Genomic DNA, 21,853 nt, shown 5'->3' with positions numbered 1-21,853 from the left:
CAAAAAAATCAAGTTGATCGAATGCCTGAACATAGTAGATTTATTTCGGACAAACTGATTTGGGAACACTAGATCATAACTTGAAGAACCCAATTTTTAAATGTGCTCCATTTAGGTATTGATCGGTATCCAATCAGCTTGATTTTTGGCGCGGTTGTTCTTACCAATATGTGACACAATATGAACAAGTTCGACCATCAAAATGCATCCAGGAGATGGCCAAAAATGGCTGCACAAACACCCTGTGCAATCCACTGGTCACCCTGAGGAACGCCACCTCCTCAGAGTCATCGAGATTTGAAGTAAAGTGCCAGGGTCACTGAAATTTGAAGGTAAAATGCGAAATTTACCATTCCTTCTTTTAATGTTCCATAGAGACATTCTAAGCTTGGTTTAAAGCTTAACTTAAAAAATTATGCAAGGTTACTTTGTTTATGTAATCAACAATCTCAAACGAGCTTTTAAGAACAACTCGTCGACAGCTTAACTTTGTTTGACAGCCCTAACCATGAAGCACACAAGTTTATCGATACGTATATACAAAATAGAGACTTACAACCATTATACAAGGATCCAATGGGAAGGTAAACAAATCCATCCGGACCCATCAGTTCAAGTCAAAAAACAGAAGATGGAGACCCTTCTAACAGCCAAAAGGGCAAGGGTAGATAACTCCAAATGTTATTAGTTCGTCAAGCAGCTGCATAATTTTTTAACTTCTGTTGAAGGAGTCTAAGAGTGATCCGGCTCCATGTGATTCAAACGGAAGGTACCTTCATTCTTGTGTACCTGAACTTTAACCTTCTCCTCTTTGTCTCCCCTCTTTAGTTTGAGAAGCATGTCAATCTTTGCAGATTCCTCAATCACCTGTATTTATCACAACCCCAGAAGTCATATATCCTATAATTAAGGGTGTGTGTATTGCAGTGTCAACTCTGCTGTCTGTTAAGGCAAGCTACGTAACTTCCACATGTAGCAAAGCATTATTAATAGCCTGGACCAATGCGGGCGCGTTTGTGTTTGTGTATGCAACTTTGCATATAGATCATAGATGGTCAATTTTATCATTTTCAAGAAACTTATGCAAACGGTAATTTAAAAAAAAAAATAACAGAAACATATGCAAACTCAAATCTTTCGCCTGAAAACATAATACACAAATTGTTGGCTATACCTCAGCTTTTGCGTGAACAACCTCTAGAAGTTCGTAAGGGAACAATGAGTTGGACCTCTGCTGGATGGTCTTGACAGCATGATGCGCCGCATCCTGGACCACGGGATCATGCGCTGGGACTGTTTGCCATCCAGGGGCATGGCCATCTGGTTTACAATCACCATCAGTATCAAAGAAAGAAATCATTCGAACTTGGAGATACTATGCCCCTGATAATGCTAGAGCTGAAATGATTGCAGTTAAAAACTTAAAAAAGCAAGTTATGTTGCCTCTTTGTGCTAGAGGTAAGAAAATTTTAGTTACATGGCCCAAGTTGACTATTTGTAGAAGACATACACATCTAAAAAAGAAAGTCACTCTAGATGCTGGCACTATGGCATCACAGGGAAACACTTCTATCAATTAGGAAGATGGACAATATAAAATTAACAATCAAGAAGAGTGAAAAAACTTCATGCACAAGGAGTCCTTGCTGACCTAAAGAGCTCGCCGATCACCATAGATAATCCCATCAGTAATCCGCTCCTAATACAATCACTTCCAAAAAAGTAAATGGGAAATCTAAGAATGTTTCATGCCCATATAGTGTCGTGCATCTAAGTCTAGGTACTCACAGAATTACCATAGACCATCCTAGTCTATGATGAGTTTAACCAACAATAGTTCAGTGAATAACTAATGAAAAAACAAATGCATATCTAGATGGAAGTTATAAAAGCATTGCATCAGACAATCCAAGAATTACTTCCATTGGATTCAAACTTAAAGCAATTGGGGAATGTGATAACTGATAACTCACATACAGGATAACTGAAGCCAGAACTTAACATATTGAGCTTTGCTATTGCTATATACCTTTCTCAGCACCAAGATCCGATGGGGTAAGCGAAGGAGTTTCACCAACATGCTTGAATTCCTGCAGTTCCTTGAAGCCCATCCATGGCTTCACCCAAACCTTTGCCTCATAGAGTTTCTTTTTACCAGCATCAACAGCCTCAATAGTTAAATGGTGCAAGGTACCAGCAACCACTTGTTCTTGGGCCTTCACCACCCGCGCAAATTCAAGGAGGGCATTCTTCAAAAAAGAAATAGGCTTAAGGTGAAAACAATGCCAACAATATTTAACGATCTCGAATAACTTTTCAGTTATCCCAAAGCACTTTTACCAATCCATTTCACAGATTTTAATACACTTTTTACCCATCAAACTAGGTTATTAGCATATTCAAAATATTAAACATAGTCTAATTAAGAATAACAAGATTTAGAATAGTTGGTTTTATCTATGTGCTTGTTCTTATTGGGAGAAGAAGGCCACAAAGATCATCTGAAGTATAGAGATGATCGTGTAAGTTGAAACCAATGGACACTGAAAATTATTTGGGACACAAAGTAAACACTGGCAACGAATTTTTCTTGGAGAGAGGAGAGGCAAACACGAGAAAAGAAGAGAACTTCCCAGCAGCCAAAGGATACCAATCAAGAATGCAAGTAGCTTTCTTCTTTTTCAAGTTGCTCGAGGGAGGGGTCACAGTGAACTAGTACCAAATGCATAAGCAATTTTAAGGATTGCATACTAAAGCAAATATCCCAAAGTAACATACAGCATAATAAATCAGTACTTTCTGTTTTCCCAGTTGCATTGAGTCAAGGGATCAAACAAGCAATTAAGAAACATCTGAAAAAGGGCCACATACGAACTTCATTTGGGAAGTTGAATAATATAACTATTAATTGGATCCTTTATGTAAGCAATCTAAGGGTGCTTTGGGTAACAACTAAAAAGAAAAGAAAAAAGGGGCTATGTATGGCTAATGGTTTGCAGAGGAACTTGGAGGGAAAGAAGATACATTTACTTCTTTAGCTTCCCCGTCACTTCTCTGTTCCCTTGTTATCCCTACACAAATGATAAACCAATAACCCAAACACAGCTTTAGGCTGTATTTGGTTCTGGGATTTGTTGGGTCAAGAGAAAAGGCAAGGGATTCTAGTCGTCTACATCAGAAAAGATCCAAACAACCCAAATGAGTAATTTCTGGTGAGATTGGGTGAGAAAGGGGAAGGGCCAATCAAAATTTTCCTTTCTTTTTCTTACTTTTCGCTCCATTTCTCACAAAAAAGCTCAATCCAAATGAGTGATTTCATAAGAAACCACAACCCTCTCCTTTCTTTTCTCATGAAAGCCCTCCATCCAAATGGGCTGACGTGCAGAAAACCCATAACCGTAAAATTGAGAGAGAGGGTACCTCTTTGGTGTTGTGTTGTTCGACGGCGAATCGGGCGAGGCCGTCGATCTCGTCTGTGTTCTGATTGGACGAGTGAGAATCGTGTACTCCTCCCAGGGTTGCCATCTTCGTCGCAGGAAAGAGGGCTCCTTCTTCTACTTGGCTGCTACAAAACCCTTCTTCTTCTTCAAATTGAAATTGAGATCCGAAAACAAATACAGGGAACGCAAATGCTAGCAGAAGGGGAAAGAAGAAGAATATATAGCGTACCATTTTGCGCCCGTTTTATATTCTTTTTAAAACTTATCTTCGGACGACTCCCCTCCCGTCTATTTCCGTCGAGAATTTGATACGTGGCGTACGCGTGTCGCTCTTGGGCTCTGCCTTTTTGTGCAAAGGCATCTTTTTATTTATTTTTTTTATTTTTATGGTAATGGAGAGCGGCCCTATCCAACTTGCGCGTATCTCGAACGAATTTCTATGACCCCTCCTATAGTTATTTCACACGCTTACACGTGAGGTGAGATGGCCTCCAGAGCTATTGAGTGCAAAGGTATCTTATCAACATCTACATAATGAACAATTTCGATCGCCAACATGAGCTCATAAAATGCAAACTGGAGGTAAGAAACTGAAGGGGAGGCGGCCCTCGTTTCCAGGATACCACGTGGCATTGTTGTGTGGTACCCTTTGCTAATAGAAGATCGTCACTAAACAATTTATGCATCCCCTACCTCCAACCACCTAACATAAGGAAATATGTACTACGATTACTCATACAATCGCCGCCATTAAAATTGTCGGCGGCGATTGTAATTACCAGATAAATACATCGACCAGATAATGAAGGCTTTGTCAAAAGTGGATCCACATCCCACCAATTACTTTTTGTGGATGCTATTGTTTTATTGTCGGGTGTTGTAATACATGATGGAGAGAGGGCTGAGGTATGTACATGGTGGTGTTTAAAGGCATTTTCGTCTGAAAAATTGCCAAACCAGTGATATTTGCCATATCAACAAACGATCATGTAACAGAAGGGTTCCAACTGGGTAACTTTTCTAGATGAGGGGTTCAGTTTGAGTGCTTTTAAAGTTGAGGGAGTGTGCGTGAGGAAAGAGAATAGAGGTGAAGTGAATCGCGCATGGGTGACCAAGCTTCAACGACTAACGATGCGGGTGGCAATTTCATCGAGGAGAGGCGAGGTAAGGTAAGGTAAACGAGATGGGGTACGGGAGCACCCCACCTGGTAAATATTTCAGAAATAGACTTCGTAAATGTTCAAAGAGCCATGCCCATGTATAACCCCTGCATTTTCTATTGCTAAAGGTAGGAGTTTAACAGAAATAAACATACTCGAGAAAATGGTCTAGTGAAGATTAAAGAAAGCACGCCAAAATGTGATCGTTAACAAATCAGACTTTCTTTTAACAAATAGGGAGTGATGTTTAGGCTCGAGCATTGAATTCCCACATGAATGTAATCAACGTATTCCATTAACAGAGTGTTTTCTGGAATCTTGATTTCCTCTGTCCATAGAACCTTTCTAAACTTTTCTACTCAACAGATCCATGCCTCCGTCGCATGCACAAAGAAAATTTTCATTTTCCGTGAACACGAAAACAGAGGAGGAGGATAGCAGAGTAGCAGCATGAAAACAAAGGTAGTTGATTAGCCATTCTATTCAAGACAAACGCAAAATGCAATAAAGACTCGAGTGCTGTTCCAAAGTCTCTTTGAGGAAAAAAAAAAAACACGCACACACACAGAGACCGATAACATCATTTCTCAGAATTATTAGTTCATTTGAACAAGCTACCACGACAAATTTAACGTATTTTTCCAAATAAACTAAACAGAAAATGCAGGCACATAAATACTCACACACACAGGCCAATGATGGGGTACAACCGTACGACATCACTTTCCCTTTGATCTGTTCATCCTCAAATAACCTTGGGCAGTGGTCGGTTGGAGTCAACTTGGAGACAACATAAGGTGACACCGGGTAGCACATGAAATAAGCTAGGACACGAATTAGGCTTGTGAGATGCACGTCGGCATCTAAAGGCTTTGGTTGGTTCCAAAACCTGCAAGTAATGCTCTTAGAGAATCTATGATGGCTTGGAGGAGAATAGCGATATTTGCAGAATCTGGAATGTGCCTCAAAGAATCCTAGAGGCTGCTCCTCTGTAATTGTTTCCTGATGACTGACGTTGTTTTGGTTTTTGCTTGGCTTGGCATGCCCGAGCATGGGTGTATGCTTTCTTTCCTTTCTCGTTTTAGGCCTTGAAATGCTTCTGGTAGTGTATAAAGTCTCGTCTTCGGCTATCGTTTAATGAAAGTACACTTACCGGAAGAAAAAGGGATGAAAGCAAAATATAATCACTTGTACATAAACATTTTATGGGTAACTAAATAAAAGATGGAAAATATTCATAACTAGTAGTATATATCACCTTCTCATATCCTGACATGAACAAAACAGAGAGGGAAAGTAGCTCCACTTCATTTTTCCGTCTATCTACTCCTTTCCCTCCATAATTCCTCATCAAATTCGAGATTCAAAGACAGCACATATGACCAAAAGAAAGGAAACCGAACCTCGTTTTGAAGAAAGGAAATCATACCCTAAACCTCAGTTTCTTCTTTAATGTGGCCAACTGTTGCAGCTATGAAGGATAGACAAATTCATCAATAACAGTTTACACCTATGAAGGAAAGTCCTACCCTAAAATTCTCAGCCACCCACACAAAAACAATAATATCACTCCAAATTCTGCTACAAAAGTTGCCTCATATATCAGTTTTTCAGTAATGCTCTTTCCTTGCTTTCTTGACTAATCTTTTAAGAAGTTCCTCATACAATCCTCGACGATATCCCCATAATGGAAACTGTCCCTTGTCCTTAAAAATAAAGTTTGGACTCTTGCCACCGGGAATGCTCTCTTTTAGTTGTAGCGTGTTCTGTAGAATTTGCCTCAAGCCACTTCTACTGACCCTCAACAATGATGCCAAACACAAAATGGAACTCATAAAAATTACTGACTGGTACATCATTTAAATTCAACCAGAATAAAGAAACTACACAAACCACTAGATGCATTTAACTAACAAAAAAACCCACTCATTTAACCATGGAAAACTTGAAGGGTGACACAAGAAGTAAATGGAGGACTCAGAGAAGAAATTCGAAATGAACCCCAAATCAACAAGGGCGTCATGACATCGTTGTCTACCTAATGTTGTAGAACTTTCCACACATCAACAAACCACCAAGATAAAGATTAGTGATCACCAAAACAACAAGCAATTGCAGATTTTTTTTTTTTTCCATCCATAAAACACTAACATAGTAAGAATGAGAGCTGTTAGTCATAGCTCAGCAAGTTTGTTAGTCTCCATGATGCTCTTTCCTTGCTTTCATGAATAATCAATTAAGCATATGAAGACTCAATAGAACCCAAGGGTCTACGGAAGAGATCTTGGTTAGATAATACTGCTGTCCCTAAAATTCAGTAACTTCTAATTTATTTCCTCAAAACTTTACCTTGTACTCTTTTTTTTAAAACCCCCGGCACAAGCTTCCGAATCATTTCAAACCCTCACCCTCAGCTGTCAGACAATCCACTAACTTGGACATGGTACTTGCATCGGGTGGGAAACTCCTCTCATTCATCTCTTCCAGAAGCGTCATAACCTTGTGTCGGGCGCCCTTCTCAATGAATGCTCGAACAATAATATTGTAAGTGACTGCATCTGGTGGACACCCGTCTTTCTCCATTTGCACAAGTAACTCCTCACCTTCATCCAGCAAGTCCGCCTTACAAAGCTCCATAACCATATAAGTGTACATCTCGACATTAGGCTTCAGACCTCCAGCTAAAGCAGTTCCAAAAAGCTTCCGAGCATCTTCAATTTTGCCCGCCTTGCACATGCCATTAATGACCATACCATAAGCAACAACATCAGGTGGACACCCGTCTTTCTCCATTTGCACAAGTAACTCCTCAGCTTCATCCAGCAAATCTGCCTTACAAAGCTCCCTGACCATATAAGTGTACATCTCGACATTAGGCCTCAGACCTCCAGCTGAAGCAGTTTCAAAAAGCTTCCGAGCATCTTCAATCTTCCCCGCTTTGCACATGCCATTAAGGACGATACCGTAAGCATCAACACCAGGAACCATCCCCTGATCTTGCATCAAACGAAGCACCTCCACTGCCTCGCCAAATTCCTGGTTCCCAACCAAACCCTCCAACACGCAGCAAAAACAATTCATCAAAACAAGCGACGTACATTCATCGGTTGATATACCCAACTCGCGGATCTCCTTATACAAAGAAAGGACAGTGGAATATTCCTTCATCTCGGCAACAGCAGTTAACAGGCGGTTAAAATGGACGAGGGACGGCAGAGGCTGAGTTCGGGCCATTTGATGGAACAAACTAAGAGCGTCGTCGAGTTTGTCGAAACCCATTTTGGATTTCTCCAACAACTTCTGCAGTTGCAACGGGTTCGTTGTGGCGACAACATTGGGGGGATTAGGGTTCGTCGAAAAATGGGTGCGAAACAAGAGTGTGTTAGCTGCAGATGGGTTACCTTTTCGGTAATTGTGTGCCGTTCTCGGGATGAAGATCGAAGCAGCAGCGGCAAATCTTCGCATCTTGCTCGTGAGAACAGCCTGCATTTTCCGGCAACAAGAGGAGAGATGGATCGAGCCAAAATAAAAAGTGACAATGCGAAGTGAGTGGATTTTTTCTTTTTTCTACGACCAACTAAGCGAGGCCCCGTTTGATAAAACTTAAGCTTTTCGGATTGGATTACTAATCTAACGACTATCAGTTTTTTTTTTTTTTTTTTTGATCGGCAACGACTATCAGTTTGATAACCAAAAAGAGGTCCGGACTATTATTCCTATGGGATGAACAAGTCGACTTACAAGGTATTAGTAATACTTTTTGGAATTTAATATGCATAATTCAATTTCAATTTTTTTTCATTATCAATTTTTTTTATTAATACAATCTCATCCCAAATTACATCTCAAACAAACATACTTATTATCAATCTCTTCTTATTAACAATCTCTTTTCATTACCAATCTTAATAATAATCTCATCTCCTTGCGACCTGCTTTTATAGGGTTAGGTTCGGGGTTCTTGGGCTAGGCTTGGCCTTTAGGGCTTTGCCCTTTTGGGTGTTAGGCCTATGACCATTTTAAATATTTTGGGCTCGGCCCTTTTGGTATTTTTGGATTTTGTTCCAATTGATTTTTTTTCCCCATCTAATCGTTGGTTAGATTTCCTCTCATTCCCCCAACTTGATGTACCTTATCAACTTTTCTTAATAAAATGTTACTTTTTCCGTTATTTTTTTTTTTTTGAGTGGATTGTTCAGCTCGTTTGGATGGTGTGAAGGTGAGAGATAAGAAATAGGAGCCCTTTCTCATCAAATCTCATCATTTTTTGTGAGAAATGGGAATGGCCAATTAAATTTTTTTTTTTTTTTTGCATCTTTCTCTTCATTTCTTACCAAAATGTTCAATTCAAATGAGGAATTTCACAAGAAACCATAATAACTCTTTCGTTTATTTTCTCATAAAACCCCTCCATCCAAAGGGGCAATGAAGGGGAATACTTAGAGAGAAAACTACTGTTGGGTTGGAAAATGAAGTAGGGTTTGTTTGGAAGTTGTAGAAAGGAAAAGGAAAAAAAAAAAATAGAAAGGAAAAAAGACGAGAAATGTGAGGAAAATGAATTATTTTCTCTTGTTTAGTTGTAGAAAGACAGTGAAAGAAAAGTAAGCAAAAAATGGAAAGAAATTAAAGAAAAATCAGCCTTCCTCTTAAAGAATTTTATTTTCTCTCCAATTTTCTTCTACCACTTTTTCCCCTTCTAGAATTTCCTTTACAAGATTTCTTCATATTTTCTTTTCTTTTTCCCTAAACAAGGAACCAAACAACCAAAGAGTTTTTTTTTTTCCTTTATTTTCCTCCATTTCCCCTAGGTTCCAAATAGGTAAAATAAAGGTTTGCAAGGAAAATTTCTCAGTAATCACCCAACCAGCTAATGAGTAAGAGAGAGGGATTTATATAGAGAGCTTATGAATGTGATAAAAAGTACTTCTACCTACTTGAAGACTAGATTAATTAGAGCTCTAGAGGTTGGCCTCGAGATCGAAGTGGGCTTGCTTATACCTAAAGCCTCAGGATCGAAACCTCCTTTGTTCCATCAACTCTTACAGGCAAGGACAAGGCCAGGAATTGAACATTGTGGGGGCAACAATTAATAATATGAAGATAACAGCTGAAAGTATCGTCGCAAACTTTTATTAGTAACTCGGGGATTCAAATACCAAGTACAGAATATGGTACAAACAAGTGTACATCATAGCTATACTCAGAAAGCATCACAAGCTATCAACCCCCTTTGGGAGAGAAAAACTGGAAAAGGGAACAGAAAACACCACAAAATTAAAAGATGGGGAAGAAAACCACAGACGGATCCACTGCAGCAGATAGCCCAATGCTTCGAAAACTAATCACAGAACCATCATTGGGTCAAGACAGCACTTGGGCTATTTGAATCGCTGGTGAAAAAACATGATTGCTGTGCGCTATGGTCATGTCCTCCCCACCAAAACCGTTCATCGTATGGAAGACAACATTTGGGACATTCATATCAGGGAGGATAAAAACCATGTGTGAAACATGCTTGTATGCTCCTCCATTCTGATTACTGAATGATCCCAAAAGAAAAGGAAAAACAAAAACCCATTCCCAATCACTCTAAGGGGGAAAAAAGGAGAAAAGAGCCATCTAAAAGGGAGACTTTCTCCTTCATTCATTCAACTATCCCCTCTTGACAAAAACTATTTTGGGACTGGGGAGAAGCTGAAGAGCACGGTTGTTCATCATTGGACTTGGTTCATTCTCGGATCCTTGATGAAGCCTTATCTGCAGATTTGAAATCATATGAACAATAACGGTGAGAGCCCAAAATTCAAGGCACCACCCAATGCTTATAGGTGTTTTTTACTTTCATTTGTGAAAATGCGATTTCGAAACCAAGCACATATACCGAGGAGAAATAAACACACAACATTGGTAGTAACTAATGGGAGGATATTAATATGGAGAGTACAAACCTCGTAGCGTTCAAGCAATGATGCAAACAATGCAGCAACTCCAAGGACTACACATTTCTGGCCAAGACAGGCCCGGGTACCAGATCCAAAAGGAAGAAATGCAGCATTTTTATTTGGGTCATTAAGAACATAGGAGTCCTGTCCCACATCCACAAGTTTATCTGCAGTGCCAACAAACACTCGTTACAGATGAAGCTTGTAGGTATTGATGGACGGATGCCATACTCCCCTTAACGCAAATCGTCCTACGTTTTCTAACTTTACTAAGTGGTACAGAGGTGTTGTTGCCAAGTGATGATTCAGACCAAACTGAGATGAAGAAACCTCCAAAAGATGAAACATCATTTCCAACATAAAACATACCCAGTTAACTGATATGGTAGAACAGAAAGGGAACAGAAAGAAGATATGCCCGCAAGGGACCAAATGAGTCAATGCAGCATGTTTAAAAACATAATCACAAAACTCGTTGTACAGAATAAAGAACAATAAACTGCTGCAGCAATATGACCTCTACTGCTTAATATTAACAACTTGCTATCACTGTAGACTTGGCATATGGAAAGCAATGCCACGAGTTGTTGAAGTATAGCGGTTATAAATAACAAAGATCATAGGCAGAAGAAAAACCTGAAAAGGAAGTTAGATGGACTGAATCAGATTTCTTTTCAGCATTAGACAGATGTCGGCGTGGATTAAACTGACCAGCATCACTACCCCATGTGGACTCATCCATTTGAACCAACTGTAACGGCACCACAAGAATGGCTCCAGCTGGTATCGTCACACCTGTTTTAAGATTTAAATCTTCGAGAAAAAAAACAAATTGTCAATACAAGACAAAGAAAAACAGAACATATTGGAAACGAACATAGGACAGCAAGCTTAGCACAAAAGCTTACAAGCTTATACAGTTATATCCAGAGATAAATTTTAAAGAAACATCATCACAAGGAAACCTTCATGAAAGTGTGATCCGGGATGATCAAAGAAGATGGAAACCTTACACCTAAGGAACCCTTGCCACATATACAGTATGATATCTCACAACAAAGGAATCAACAATTCCACTGATCAAAATTACTGCTTAAACAAGATATTAAAGTAAATATGTTTCGCGTCCCAGAAAACTTCCACGCATCTTCAAATAGAACCCCTATGCTACATATATAAAGCACACCGCCAGAATTCGATATCAAACAAGCAAATAACTTCTCACCATGTTTTAAAGAACATCTTTGCAGCAAGGGCCCAGCTGGAAGAAGACGGGAAGATTCATAAACAGTAGCCAGTAGAAAGGCCATCTTTTCAACGCTTTGTTGGTCTTTAAGTGCCATAAGTACCTCAGAGTGAATCTGCAGAAAATCAACAGAATATAAGATGGGTGTGAGAAACTGAAATCTTGGACTCAGTCAGCAACTCAGCGTCATAGGATCTTGTCATTAATAAGTAATTGGCAAAAGAAACTCATTATACAACAAAGAGCAGTGATATGAATCAAACGAAGCTGCAGAACACAGCAATCGCCCTCCAATAATGACCTAGTCACCTACCCAGGTTAGTAAATAGAAAGTTTCCCAACACATATCAGTCTCTGACTCTCAATCACTAGGTTTTGGTTGAAAACCTCAGGTTCTCTAAATTCTCTTCCCTGTTTCCTTACTTTCCTTCTGTTGCTATCTGAACTGAAATACTCTACATTCTTATACTTCTCCTTTCTGCCGACAAGAAACGCTGTCTGCTATTCAGTCTGCATATTGCAAATTGCCATTGTATGTGAATTACTGATAGTGGTAATAAGAGGCAAGATCAATGGGGCCCACAGGCCCCACACAAGAAAGATACACACACTGGAACCATTTGTGAAGAGGATGAGCAGACTGACTTTAAACATGAAGGGTATGTGGTTGACTTTAAACATGAAGGGTATGTGGTGAAAAGAACAAAGGAAAAGCATATTGATATAACCATCATAACTCGACAAAAGTTCAAATTAAGAGAGTAAAGGGTTGCCACTTAAGGTCCTTGCTAAGATCCCTAGCAAATTTATGACACCAATGTCAACATCACAAATACAAAGTCCCTGTAAAAGTAACAGGATCATAAGAACTTCAAAATGAAACTAGATAGAGCAAGACATTTACCGTTTCTTGCAATTCTGGGTTTGCTGCAAGCCTGGCTATGATATTAGCAATCAGACCTGCGGTAGTTAAGTAACCATGGAACATCACACTCATTTTTGTTCCACATGGTTCTCCTGCATTGTGATGACCATCGAGCACCTGTAACAATAAGTTATCTGGCATCAGCGTGTTAGGGGAATGTGATGCATCAGATGAGGCTTCCCCTCCTCCATTTCTTGTTTGATCATGAGGGGTTTGATCCATTTGGCAGAATAGCTTGTTATTTTGTTTGCAGTATTGGAGAATATCCTGAGTCAGTGATTTCAACCTTGTACACAAATACTGGTACCTCCAAAATCCTAGTTTCCAGAAGGGAATAATTATGTAAGAGGCCCAAAAACAAGCATCCTTGGCAACCATCTTGAGAAGATCTTCATACACAGTTGCCTTAGACCAAGCCAAAAATGCATCCCCAAAGAGAGTAGCTCCCAAGAGGGTAAAAGCTAAGTGGTCAGAAACTGTTTTACAGTCTAAACTTCCTTTGACCTTGAGATCTTGAATTCTTTCCATCACAAAATCAACAACTTTCGTTGGCATCACATTTCCTCTCTCAAGCATTTTCCCATCTAGTTCTGTTGCCAATAATTCCCTCCTTTCCTGTACCTGCAGACAATGAAAACACAGGGCTCTTAATCATCAAACTCGAAAAATAAATGCCAAACCACCAATTATAATATAATAATACCAAATAAAATCTACTGTTGCAATTGCAAACAGAAAGCAAATCAGAAGAAGATGATGAATGGGAAATTCTCCACACGATACTAGAGCAGCCATTAGCCACCAGACTACCCTGTGAAGTGAAAAGATTTTTTGGAAAGTCAATTCTTAGACCTGTGATTTAAATTAGCTTTAAGAAGCAGCCCCCATTTTATAAGATCTGAACTATTTCCCATATGGCCCATAAATCGAAAGCTATACCAGCACCACTGAGAGCAATAACCGAACATAATGAGAAAACTTTTGTGAGTATGCTCACGGAAACAATATGCCACTTAAGCAAAAGCAAGTGCAACTGGGGGTGGTTGTTTTGCTTCTACTGATATTGTTTTGACCCCTGGGGCTAGTTCATCAACTGTGGCGGCTAGTATTACTGTTTCTCCTGAGGTCAGGAGTTCTAATTCCTTCTCTGCTCTTGCTCTGGATCCTAGTGAGGGTGATGAGGTGGTTAAAGGGGGAATTTCAGAGGAAGTGATAATTTCTGATGTTCCCATGGTAGATGTTCCTATCATTCCTGCTACCAAGAAGGTTAAGGGTCATGGGAAAGGCAAGGGTGCTCCTCCGATTGGTATGAAGGGGGGTGGTGGTGGTCCTAAAATTTAAATTCATAGATAAGGTGTGTTTTGGGGCTTGGAATGTTAGGGGTCTTAATGATCCCCTAAAGCAAAAAGAAGTTCTCTCTTTGATTAAAACTCATAGTCTTAGTTTGATGGGTGTTGTAGAAGCTAAGCTTAGGTTGGAAATATTTCCCATACTATGAAACATAGCTTTCCTTCTCATTGGTCTTTTCTTCATAATGCTGCTCCTGGTTGTGTGGCATGGATAGTTTTAGCTTGGGATGCTCAGTTGTTCAAAGTGGATCTTATCTTTTCCTCTTCCCAATTAATTGTGGTTAAAGTGCTTACTAAGGATCAACTGATTTTTTATATTTCTTGTGTCTATGGGCATAATCTGATGGTAGATAGGAGGGTTCTTTGGGCTGATATGAAGTCTTTGGCTCCAGTCATTGGGGTTGCTCCATGGTTGCAACTAGGGGATTTTAATGTGGTTCGTAGGCTCTCAGAACGGTTGGTGGGCTTTGACAATTCTGCTTCCTTGGAATTCAACTCTTGCCTGGATGATATTTGTATGGATGATATGCCTTTTAAGGGGCTTTGGTTCACTTGGTCCAATAAACGTGGTGGTCTGGGGAATATAAAGAGTAAACTGGACAGAGTACTTGTTAATGGTTCCTGGTTGGATGCCTTTCCTGAGTCAGAGACTATTTTTTTGGCTCCTGGAATATCACATCACAGCTTTATTTTGGTGAGTATTTTTCCTGTTACTCCTAAATGTCGTCCTTTCAAATTCTTTAGCTTTTGGATGAAACATTCTCAATTCAAGAAGGAGGTGAGGAAATCTTGCGCTGAACCTGTGGTTGGCCCTTTTAGGTCTCAACTTTATGAAAAGCTGAAAAGACTAAAGCCAGTCCTTAAAATGTTTAATAAGAAGTTTTTCTCCCAAATTATTTACCCAAAAAAAAAAAGTTTTTCTCCCAAATCAGTGAAAGGGTTGGGCAAGCTAGAGAAGAGTTGGCTCATGTGCAGAACCAGTGCTTTCACAATCATTATGATGCTGCCCTTACAGATTTGGAAAAGGAGAAATATCTGAAGTTCATTGATCTTAGCCTTGCTGAGGAATCATTTAAAAAACAGAAGTCTAGAGTTCAATGGTTAGCTCTAGGGGACCAAAACACCAGATTCTTTCATCTCAAGATGAAATCCCATTGTTTAAGGAATATGATATTAAGCTTGACTAATCATTCTGGGGTTAGAATTACTGATCCTAATGCTGTGAAAGAGGAAATTCTGAATTATTATATGGGTTTGCTGGGCTCTCCCTTTGAGCAAAGTCGTAGTGCTTATCAAGTTTTGAGAGTTGCAGTTCCTCAAAGACTTACTGTTACTTTCGAGACTGGTCTTACTGGTGCAGTTTCTGGGGAGGAGATCAAGGCCGCTATGTGGGCCATAACAGGTGATAAGGCTCCTGGCCCTGATGGCTTTAGTGCAGATTTCTTCCATAACAACTGGGAAATTGTGGGCAGTGATGTCATTCAAGCTGTTAAATTGTTCTTTGAAACTGGTATTTTGCCTCGACAGTGGAACTGCACAGCTCTTACTTTGATTCCTAAGACTGCTTCCCCAAATTCCATTAGAGAGTACAGACCCATTGCATGCTGCAGCGTGGTGTACAAGTGTGTAACCAAAGTTTTGGCAAATCGACTCCAAAGTGTTCTTCCTTCCATTATTAGTCCGTTTCAGTCAGCTTTTGTTAAGGGTCGCTCAATAATGGATAATATTCTCCTTATGCAAGAGATTGTTAAAAATTATCATAAAGAAGGAGGTATTCCAAGGTGTGCCATCAAAATGGATTTAATGAAATCTTACAACTCGGTGGATTGGGGCTTTCTTTTGGATATGATGAGAGTCATGGATTTCCCTAGTAAATACATTTCCTGGGTTGAAGCTTGTGTCACATCCCCGATGTTCTCAATTGTTATTAATGTTGAGTTACAAGGTTTTTTTTTTCCAGGGAAAAAGGGGCTTAAGGCAAGGGGATCCCCTTTCCCCTTACCTGTTTTTAATGGTTATGGAAGGATTCACTGCTCTGCTGCAGTATAGAGTAAGGCAATGTGAGGGATTTGTCTTTCATCCGAGGTGTCGAAGCCTTGACATTACACACCTGATCTTTGCCGATGATCTTTTTGTGCTTTGCGGTGCTGAGCAAGGGTCTTTCCAGGTGATTGCAGACTCTTTGGATGACTTTTATCACTTCTCAGGCCTTAAAAAACGCTCTATTTTTTTTGCTAGGGTGAATGAAGAAGCTAAGGTTCTGTTGAGGGACATTCTCCCAATTCCTGAGGGATCCTTGCCAGTTCAATACCTGGGAGTACCCCTTATATCTACTCGTCTCAAGGCTATGGATTGTGCTCAACTTCAGGTGAAACTGCTAAGGAGGATACAGTCTTGCACCAACAAAACCCTTTCTTATGGAGGTAGACTGCAACTTGTTAAGCCAGTACTTTTTAGCATTCAGATTTATTGGTCTTCCATTTTTATTTTACCTCGAAGGTTGCTGCATGATATTGAAAAGCTACTTCGATCTTTTCTTTGGACTGGCCCAGATTTGAAACAATCTGGGGCAAAAGTGGCTTGGTCTGCTCTTTGTGTTCCTATATAGGAAGGTGGGTTAGGGTTGAAAATGTTAAAAACTTGGAACAAGGCATCAATGGTTAGACATTTGTGGTCTATATGTTTGAAAGCTGACACCCTTTGGATAAAATGGGTGCACACTTGTGTTTTAAAAGGAAAAAGCATTCGGCTGGCTAGAATACCTAATGAGGCTTCATGGACTGTTCATAAATTGTTTAAACTTAGAGAGGTGGTTCAGCCTTGGATTCAATATGTTGTAGGGGATTGTTCTTCCACTGACCTTTGGGTGGATAATTGGCATACACTAGGACCCCTTTATAAGGAGTTTGGTGATCATGGGGGTTTTACTGTTGGCAGATCCTTGACTACTAAGGTGGCAGCTATCATACATAATGGTGCATGGCAATGGCCCAAGCCAAGGTTTCCTATAACTAGGGAAATTATTGCGCATACTGATTCTTCATTGGTCCCTCATCCAGCAGTTCGAGATTCTGTGCGATGGACTCTTTCTAAATCTGGGATGTATTCAGCTAGATCAGCTTGGCAAGCTATGAGAGAGACCTTTCCAGTAGTTCTTTGGGCAAACTGTGTGCGGTTCACCTGCAATGTTCCACAGTGGGCGTGTATTGAATGGTTGGTTTTCCGCAGATTATCTACCAAGGATAGATTGGCTAAATGGGGGGTGGCAGTTGATACAAGATGTTTGCTGTGTCTGCTGTCAAATGAGTCTCATGAGCATTTGTTCTTTGAGTGCCAATACTCTCAGGAGGTTTGGAATATACTCTTGTTTAAGAATCACGTGGTTCGTCCTTGTGGTGGTTTTTCTAGAGAGATAGCATGGGCTTGTTTGCACAAATCTACTGCCTCTTGCTCCCACAGAGTTTACAAACTTTCAATGGCTGTGGCTATTTACGGGATTTGGAGGGAAAGAAACAAAAGACAGTTTCAAGGACTGCGTATGGGTGCCTCCATGTTAGGTGCTAGGATTATCGACGAAGTCAGAGCTTGCCTTTGTTCTTGGCGGAACATGAAACCTAATGATGCTAATAGACTTTTAGTTAGAACCTGGAATCTTAATTCCAGGATTCTTAGGTCTTAAGTTTTCTGTTGTTGTTTTGTTGTGCTCCTCTTCCTAGTTAACTGGGGGGGGGGCGCGGTGTAAGCTTGATCTAATTGGTGAGGTTCTCCTATTGTATTTGATTTGGTTGCTTAATAAAGGGTTAATTTACCACAAATAAAAAATAAAAAATTACTAGTAAACAACCCATCAACGGAAGAAGTTGTAAGTCTGTACCTCGTTAAAAGAGGACACAAAGAGGCTTGATCGTCCAAAGGCTAAGCGGAACGCTCTACCTGTCAATGGCAATCTATCCCCAGCCTTCAAGAGCATCTCTTTGATAAGTTCTGGTTCTTTTATTGACACTAGAAGCTGAGTAGGGCCTAACCACAGCTTGACAACTGGCCCGTATTCCTCATGTGACTTTGATAAAAGGTCTGAAACCAAAAATGACAATTGAAAACACTTGTTTAGTTGTTTAGCTGTTTAGCATATGACTATAGATAACCCGATATTGATTTGGTTATAACAAAATTTCCACGAAACAAGTAATACATTAAAGTTCAAACCACACTATGTGACTCCAAGTGTCCCCTAAAAGCCCTTCTGACACGATCAATTTAACCCGAAGACTATCTTCTTAACCTCCAGGGGTTGATGCAGTGGTAGTCACCTGGCCATCAGGGCCTTAGGAAGCCTTTGGTCTGGGTTCATATGTTGGCCTAGTCCATGGGTTTTTCCATTAATACAATGAATAGAAAAACTGCCGGGAATTGTATTTCTATTTATTTTTGTATTTTCTTATTTTTTGAAATGTTAATGAAATAAATAGAAAAACTGCCGGGAATTGCTTCGGACCAGTATAATCACCATCTGTTTCATCACAAACATTTCAAAAACGCAATTACGCAATTCGCTTGGTATTCGTGTTTTCCTAGTAACAGTGTAACACAATTTGGTTGTCAAATACTGTAGTATTACACAAGTAGAAAGCACTCGATTATTTCTTTTCCTCGTCGCTTTTCCAATCAAAAAGACGGACGATTAAACCCGGCTTGCGACAAAGAATCAATTAGACGAGAACACAACGGGTTTGGCCGAGTGGGCATAAGACAATCAGGTATGTAATAATGTTCCAAACCTTGAGGGCACTGGGAGCTCAGGAGGTTATGGACAAAAAATTTAAAAATCGATAAGACGAACTCACCCGTTAAATTGGATCCAGAAATGAGCTTGGAGTGACCGTAGAAGGAGGAGGGGCAAGGCGGGCCAGGGATGAGCTTGGCTTGGGTCCACAGTCTGAGAATACCGGTGAGTTTACGGAGCAATAGAGCGGTGATGGAGATGAGAGAGATCCACAGCAGCACGTTGATCTGTCTGGTGACGTAATCTCGGAACAGGAAGTCGGGCTGAAAGCCGCCGGAGGCGGCGACGTCGCAGTAGGCTTTGAAGTTGAACGATGGCCAGAGATGGTGCCCTAACGGAGCGTGGGGTTCACCGGATGTCGCCATTGTCTTGTCGGAGTTTTAGGGGAGCATCGAAATCAGAGATTGGTTTTTGACTTCTTGTGAAGGAAGAGAGAGAGAAGCGGGGGGTGGGATGTGTGTGAGAGGTGGTTCGAATGATTGCGATCTGCCGTTATTGTTGACTTTCGTCAAGATAGGAAATATTATTCAGTGCCCTTGGAACCGCGCCAACCAATAACATACTAATGGCACGGGAATATTACGCGGCCGTACTTTAAGACTACGATCACTGTATGTGTGATTGGCATTGATGCACATTAAATATTTATCTATAGTCAGTATATTTTTAGTAGGGAATTAATTTTTACATTTTCTTTTTTTTATTATTCACACATTTTTTTGTTTTTTTAAGATTGAAAGTGTATGTATTTTTTTTGTTAAAAGACAAAAAACAAATAGTGTGGATATCAAAAAATAAAGGGTAGAAATCAATTCTCTTTTTACTTTTCTCGTATTTTGGAATTTTTTTCTAATTTTATTGTTAAAAAATGGATTATATTAGAGATTAAGTGTGAAGGAAAAAAAATTGTGAATTGAACTTTAAAAACCAAAGATTAAAGCAATACTCTTCTTTAAACGGTATTTGGTATCTCATCGATTCCGCCACGTACCGTATCAATTGAAAAATCAATACTTTAGTATGTTTAGAACATTGAGATGTCAACCCTAGGCATATTCTCATTAACTACCATGCCATTTATGTCAAATCATTTGACCTTGTCATAAGTTGTAGTAAGAAATTATGACCGATATTATATCACTCTTGTTCATTACAAATAGATTATTCAGTATACAAAATGAGAATTCAAAATAATCCATCTATCAAAAAATCCTAAAAAAAAACTTTTTGCAAGTCAACTTGATACCAATCAATATTTTTAATTTCTCAAAAAACTTAAAGAAAAGAACATTCATTTAGGTTATTCTTGGGCTGCCCAATGTTTTTAAAGAAGACAACAGAAAAGGCACAAGCAAGTGGGGTGGTAGTAAAAAACAAGAAGTACTTTTTCCGTCCCAAATTTTTTATTCTCTACAGTTTTATATGTAATTTTTAATTGCTTATATCTTTTAATATATATTATATTTCATATTTTTGAAAATATTGTTTTATAAAAATAATTGAAATATATCATACAAGATTCATATCATATTTTAAACAATATACATTAAGCAATATAGGCCATTGAAAATTGCACATAAGACCGTGATGGATCAAGAAATTGAGACGAAGGGACTAGTAGTCTGTCTTCCTCGTACATTTGACCAGCTTCATACAACTAATGATACTGATTGTCGCCGAGGGAAAGAAAATAGTGGAAAAAGCAGAAGATAAGTTAGTACAGTAGTTGTGAATAGGTAAATTTTGTATAGGAAAAAATCAAAAAATGCTAGGGGTACCAACAGGAGAGTACCAACGCGCGTGTAGCCTATTTTTGGATCCTACATGAATAATCCAAACAATTATAGTTTATAAATTTAAAATAAATTTTCGAGTAGCGCTTACAAAAAATTAGTTAAATTGAATATTTATAAGTGGTTGATTTAATTTTTTAATTTTGATACAGAATTCATGATATTAAACTCTGAACGAAAAGTTGAAAGAATTAGCTTAAGGGCAAATTTCACTGACCTCCCTTGAGGTTTCTGACAAAAACAGAAACCTCCCTCCAAGTTTCTGAAATGTCACTGCCCTCCTTTGCTTTTGCTGACATTATCAAGACTCCCCCCCTCCTGTTATCCAGTTCAAGATGGCGTTAAGTTTAGTGATTAAATGACAAAATTACCCTTCTAACAGAAAACATTGACTTGTTTATTCGATATCACTTTTATCCTGCTATAGATGTAACCAAGCACGCTACTTCAAAAAACCAAACACGTCAACTTTATATAGCCAAATACACTAATATTTAGATTGGAATATAAAATCCAGTGCAAAACATATACTCCCTCCATCCCATAATGTTTGTCCAGTCTGCAAAACGAGAACGTAAAAATAATACAATTTTTGCAAGAAAAACTCCAAATATTTTTTTTTAAAAGAATTTACTAGATATCGATGGGCTCTTTAAATTTATGAAAAAAAATTGATTTTTTTCTTGAAAGAAATGCATTATTTTTGAGTTCTCGTTTTGCTGACTGGACAAACATTTTGGTACGAAGGGATTACATGTAAATATACGCTTGTTATAAAACTCTACCAAGCTAATTCCAAATTCTACTTTTTGATTCTATAACTAACCATTTTTTGACGTACACACTACGCAACACTCTATTTAACTATAGTGCCTTAAACTCCACGAAGGCTAATTACTGTAAAATATTTTTTATTTTCTATATTTCTTACTCCATCTGTCCCATAATTTTGGTCCATATGAAACTATGTGCAACTTTTAAGCTTACAAATAATGTACTTACTGAAATTTTTTTTGTGCAATGCGGATCTTGTTTGATAGATCACGAAATTTTTTTTGAATGATGTAAAAAAATAAAAAAATTATTTTAGTAAATACATTATTTCAAAGTTTAAAAATTGCACGTACTTTTGTAAGAGACCAAAATTATGGGACAGGATGAGTATTACTTTTTGGGTAAACTACGTTTTTTCTTAGTAGATGATATATATCAATG

The 21,853-nt window shown here is 39.0% G+C and overlaps 3 protein-coding genes across 3 annotated transcripts; all 3 read right to left on the bottom strand.

The window, feature by feature from the left end:
• Positions 1-509: 509 nt before the first annotated feature.
• On the bottom strand, positions 510-3,784 carry LOC131334825 (cysteine proteinase inhibitor 12-like). Its single transcript, XM_058370095.1, has 4 exons — positions 3,421-3,784; positions 2,030-2,249; positions 1,175-1,320; positions 510-867 (listed from the first exon to the last, which is right to left on the bottom strand). The coding sequence occupies exons 1-4, from the start codon at positions 3,670-3,672 to the stop codon at positions 733-735; spliced, it is 753 nt and encodes a 250-aa protein (XP_058226078.1). The 5' UTR covers positions 3,673-3,784; the 3' UTR covers positions 510-732.
• A 124-nt stretch (positions 3,785-3,908) lies between these two features.
• Positions 3,909-8,089, bottom strand: LOC131332621 (pentatricopeptide repeat-containing protein At5g16640, mitochondrial-like). Its single transcript, XM_058366920.1, has 5 exons — positions 7,009-8,089; positions 5,173-5,250; positions 4,975-5,079; positions 4,180-4,380; positions 3,909-4,087 (listed from the first exon to the last, which is right to left on the bottom strand). Exons 1-5 carry the CDS (start codon positions 8,087-8,089, stop codon positions 3,909-3,911), a joined length of 1,644 nt encoding a protein of 547 aa, XP_058222903.1.
• Positions 8,090-9,708: 1,619 nt separating this feature from the next.
• LOC131334824 (cytochrome P450 71A14-like) lies at positions 9,709-19,341 on the bottom strand. Its single transcript, XM_058370094.1, has 7 exons — positions 18,907-19,341; positions 17,937-18,136; positions 12,693-13,334; positions 11,768-11,903; positions 11,179-11,355; positions 10,549-10,709; positions 9,709-10,357 (listed from the first exon to the last, which is right to left on the bottom strand). The coding sequence occupies exons 1-7, from the start codon at positions 19,208-19,210 to the stop codon at positions 10,253-10,255; spliced, it is 1,725 nt and encodes a 574-aa protein (XP_058226077.1). The 5' UTR covers positions 19,211-19,341; the 3' UTR covers positions 9,709-10,252.
• Between the last annotated feature and the right edge of the window lie 2,512 nt (positions 19,342-21,853).

The sequence above is a fragment of the Rhododendron vialii genome, chromosome 7a (assembly GCF_030253575.1).
Source record: "Rhododendron vialii isolate Sample 1 chromosome 7a, ASM3025357v1".
In the NCBI taxonomy this organism is placed as follows: domain Eukaryota; kingdom Viridiplantae; phylum Streptophyta; class Magnoliopsida; order Ericales; family Ericaceae; genus Rhododendron; species Rhododendron vialii.
This window is presented reverse-complemented; position numbering and strand designations above follow the sequence as displayed.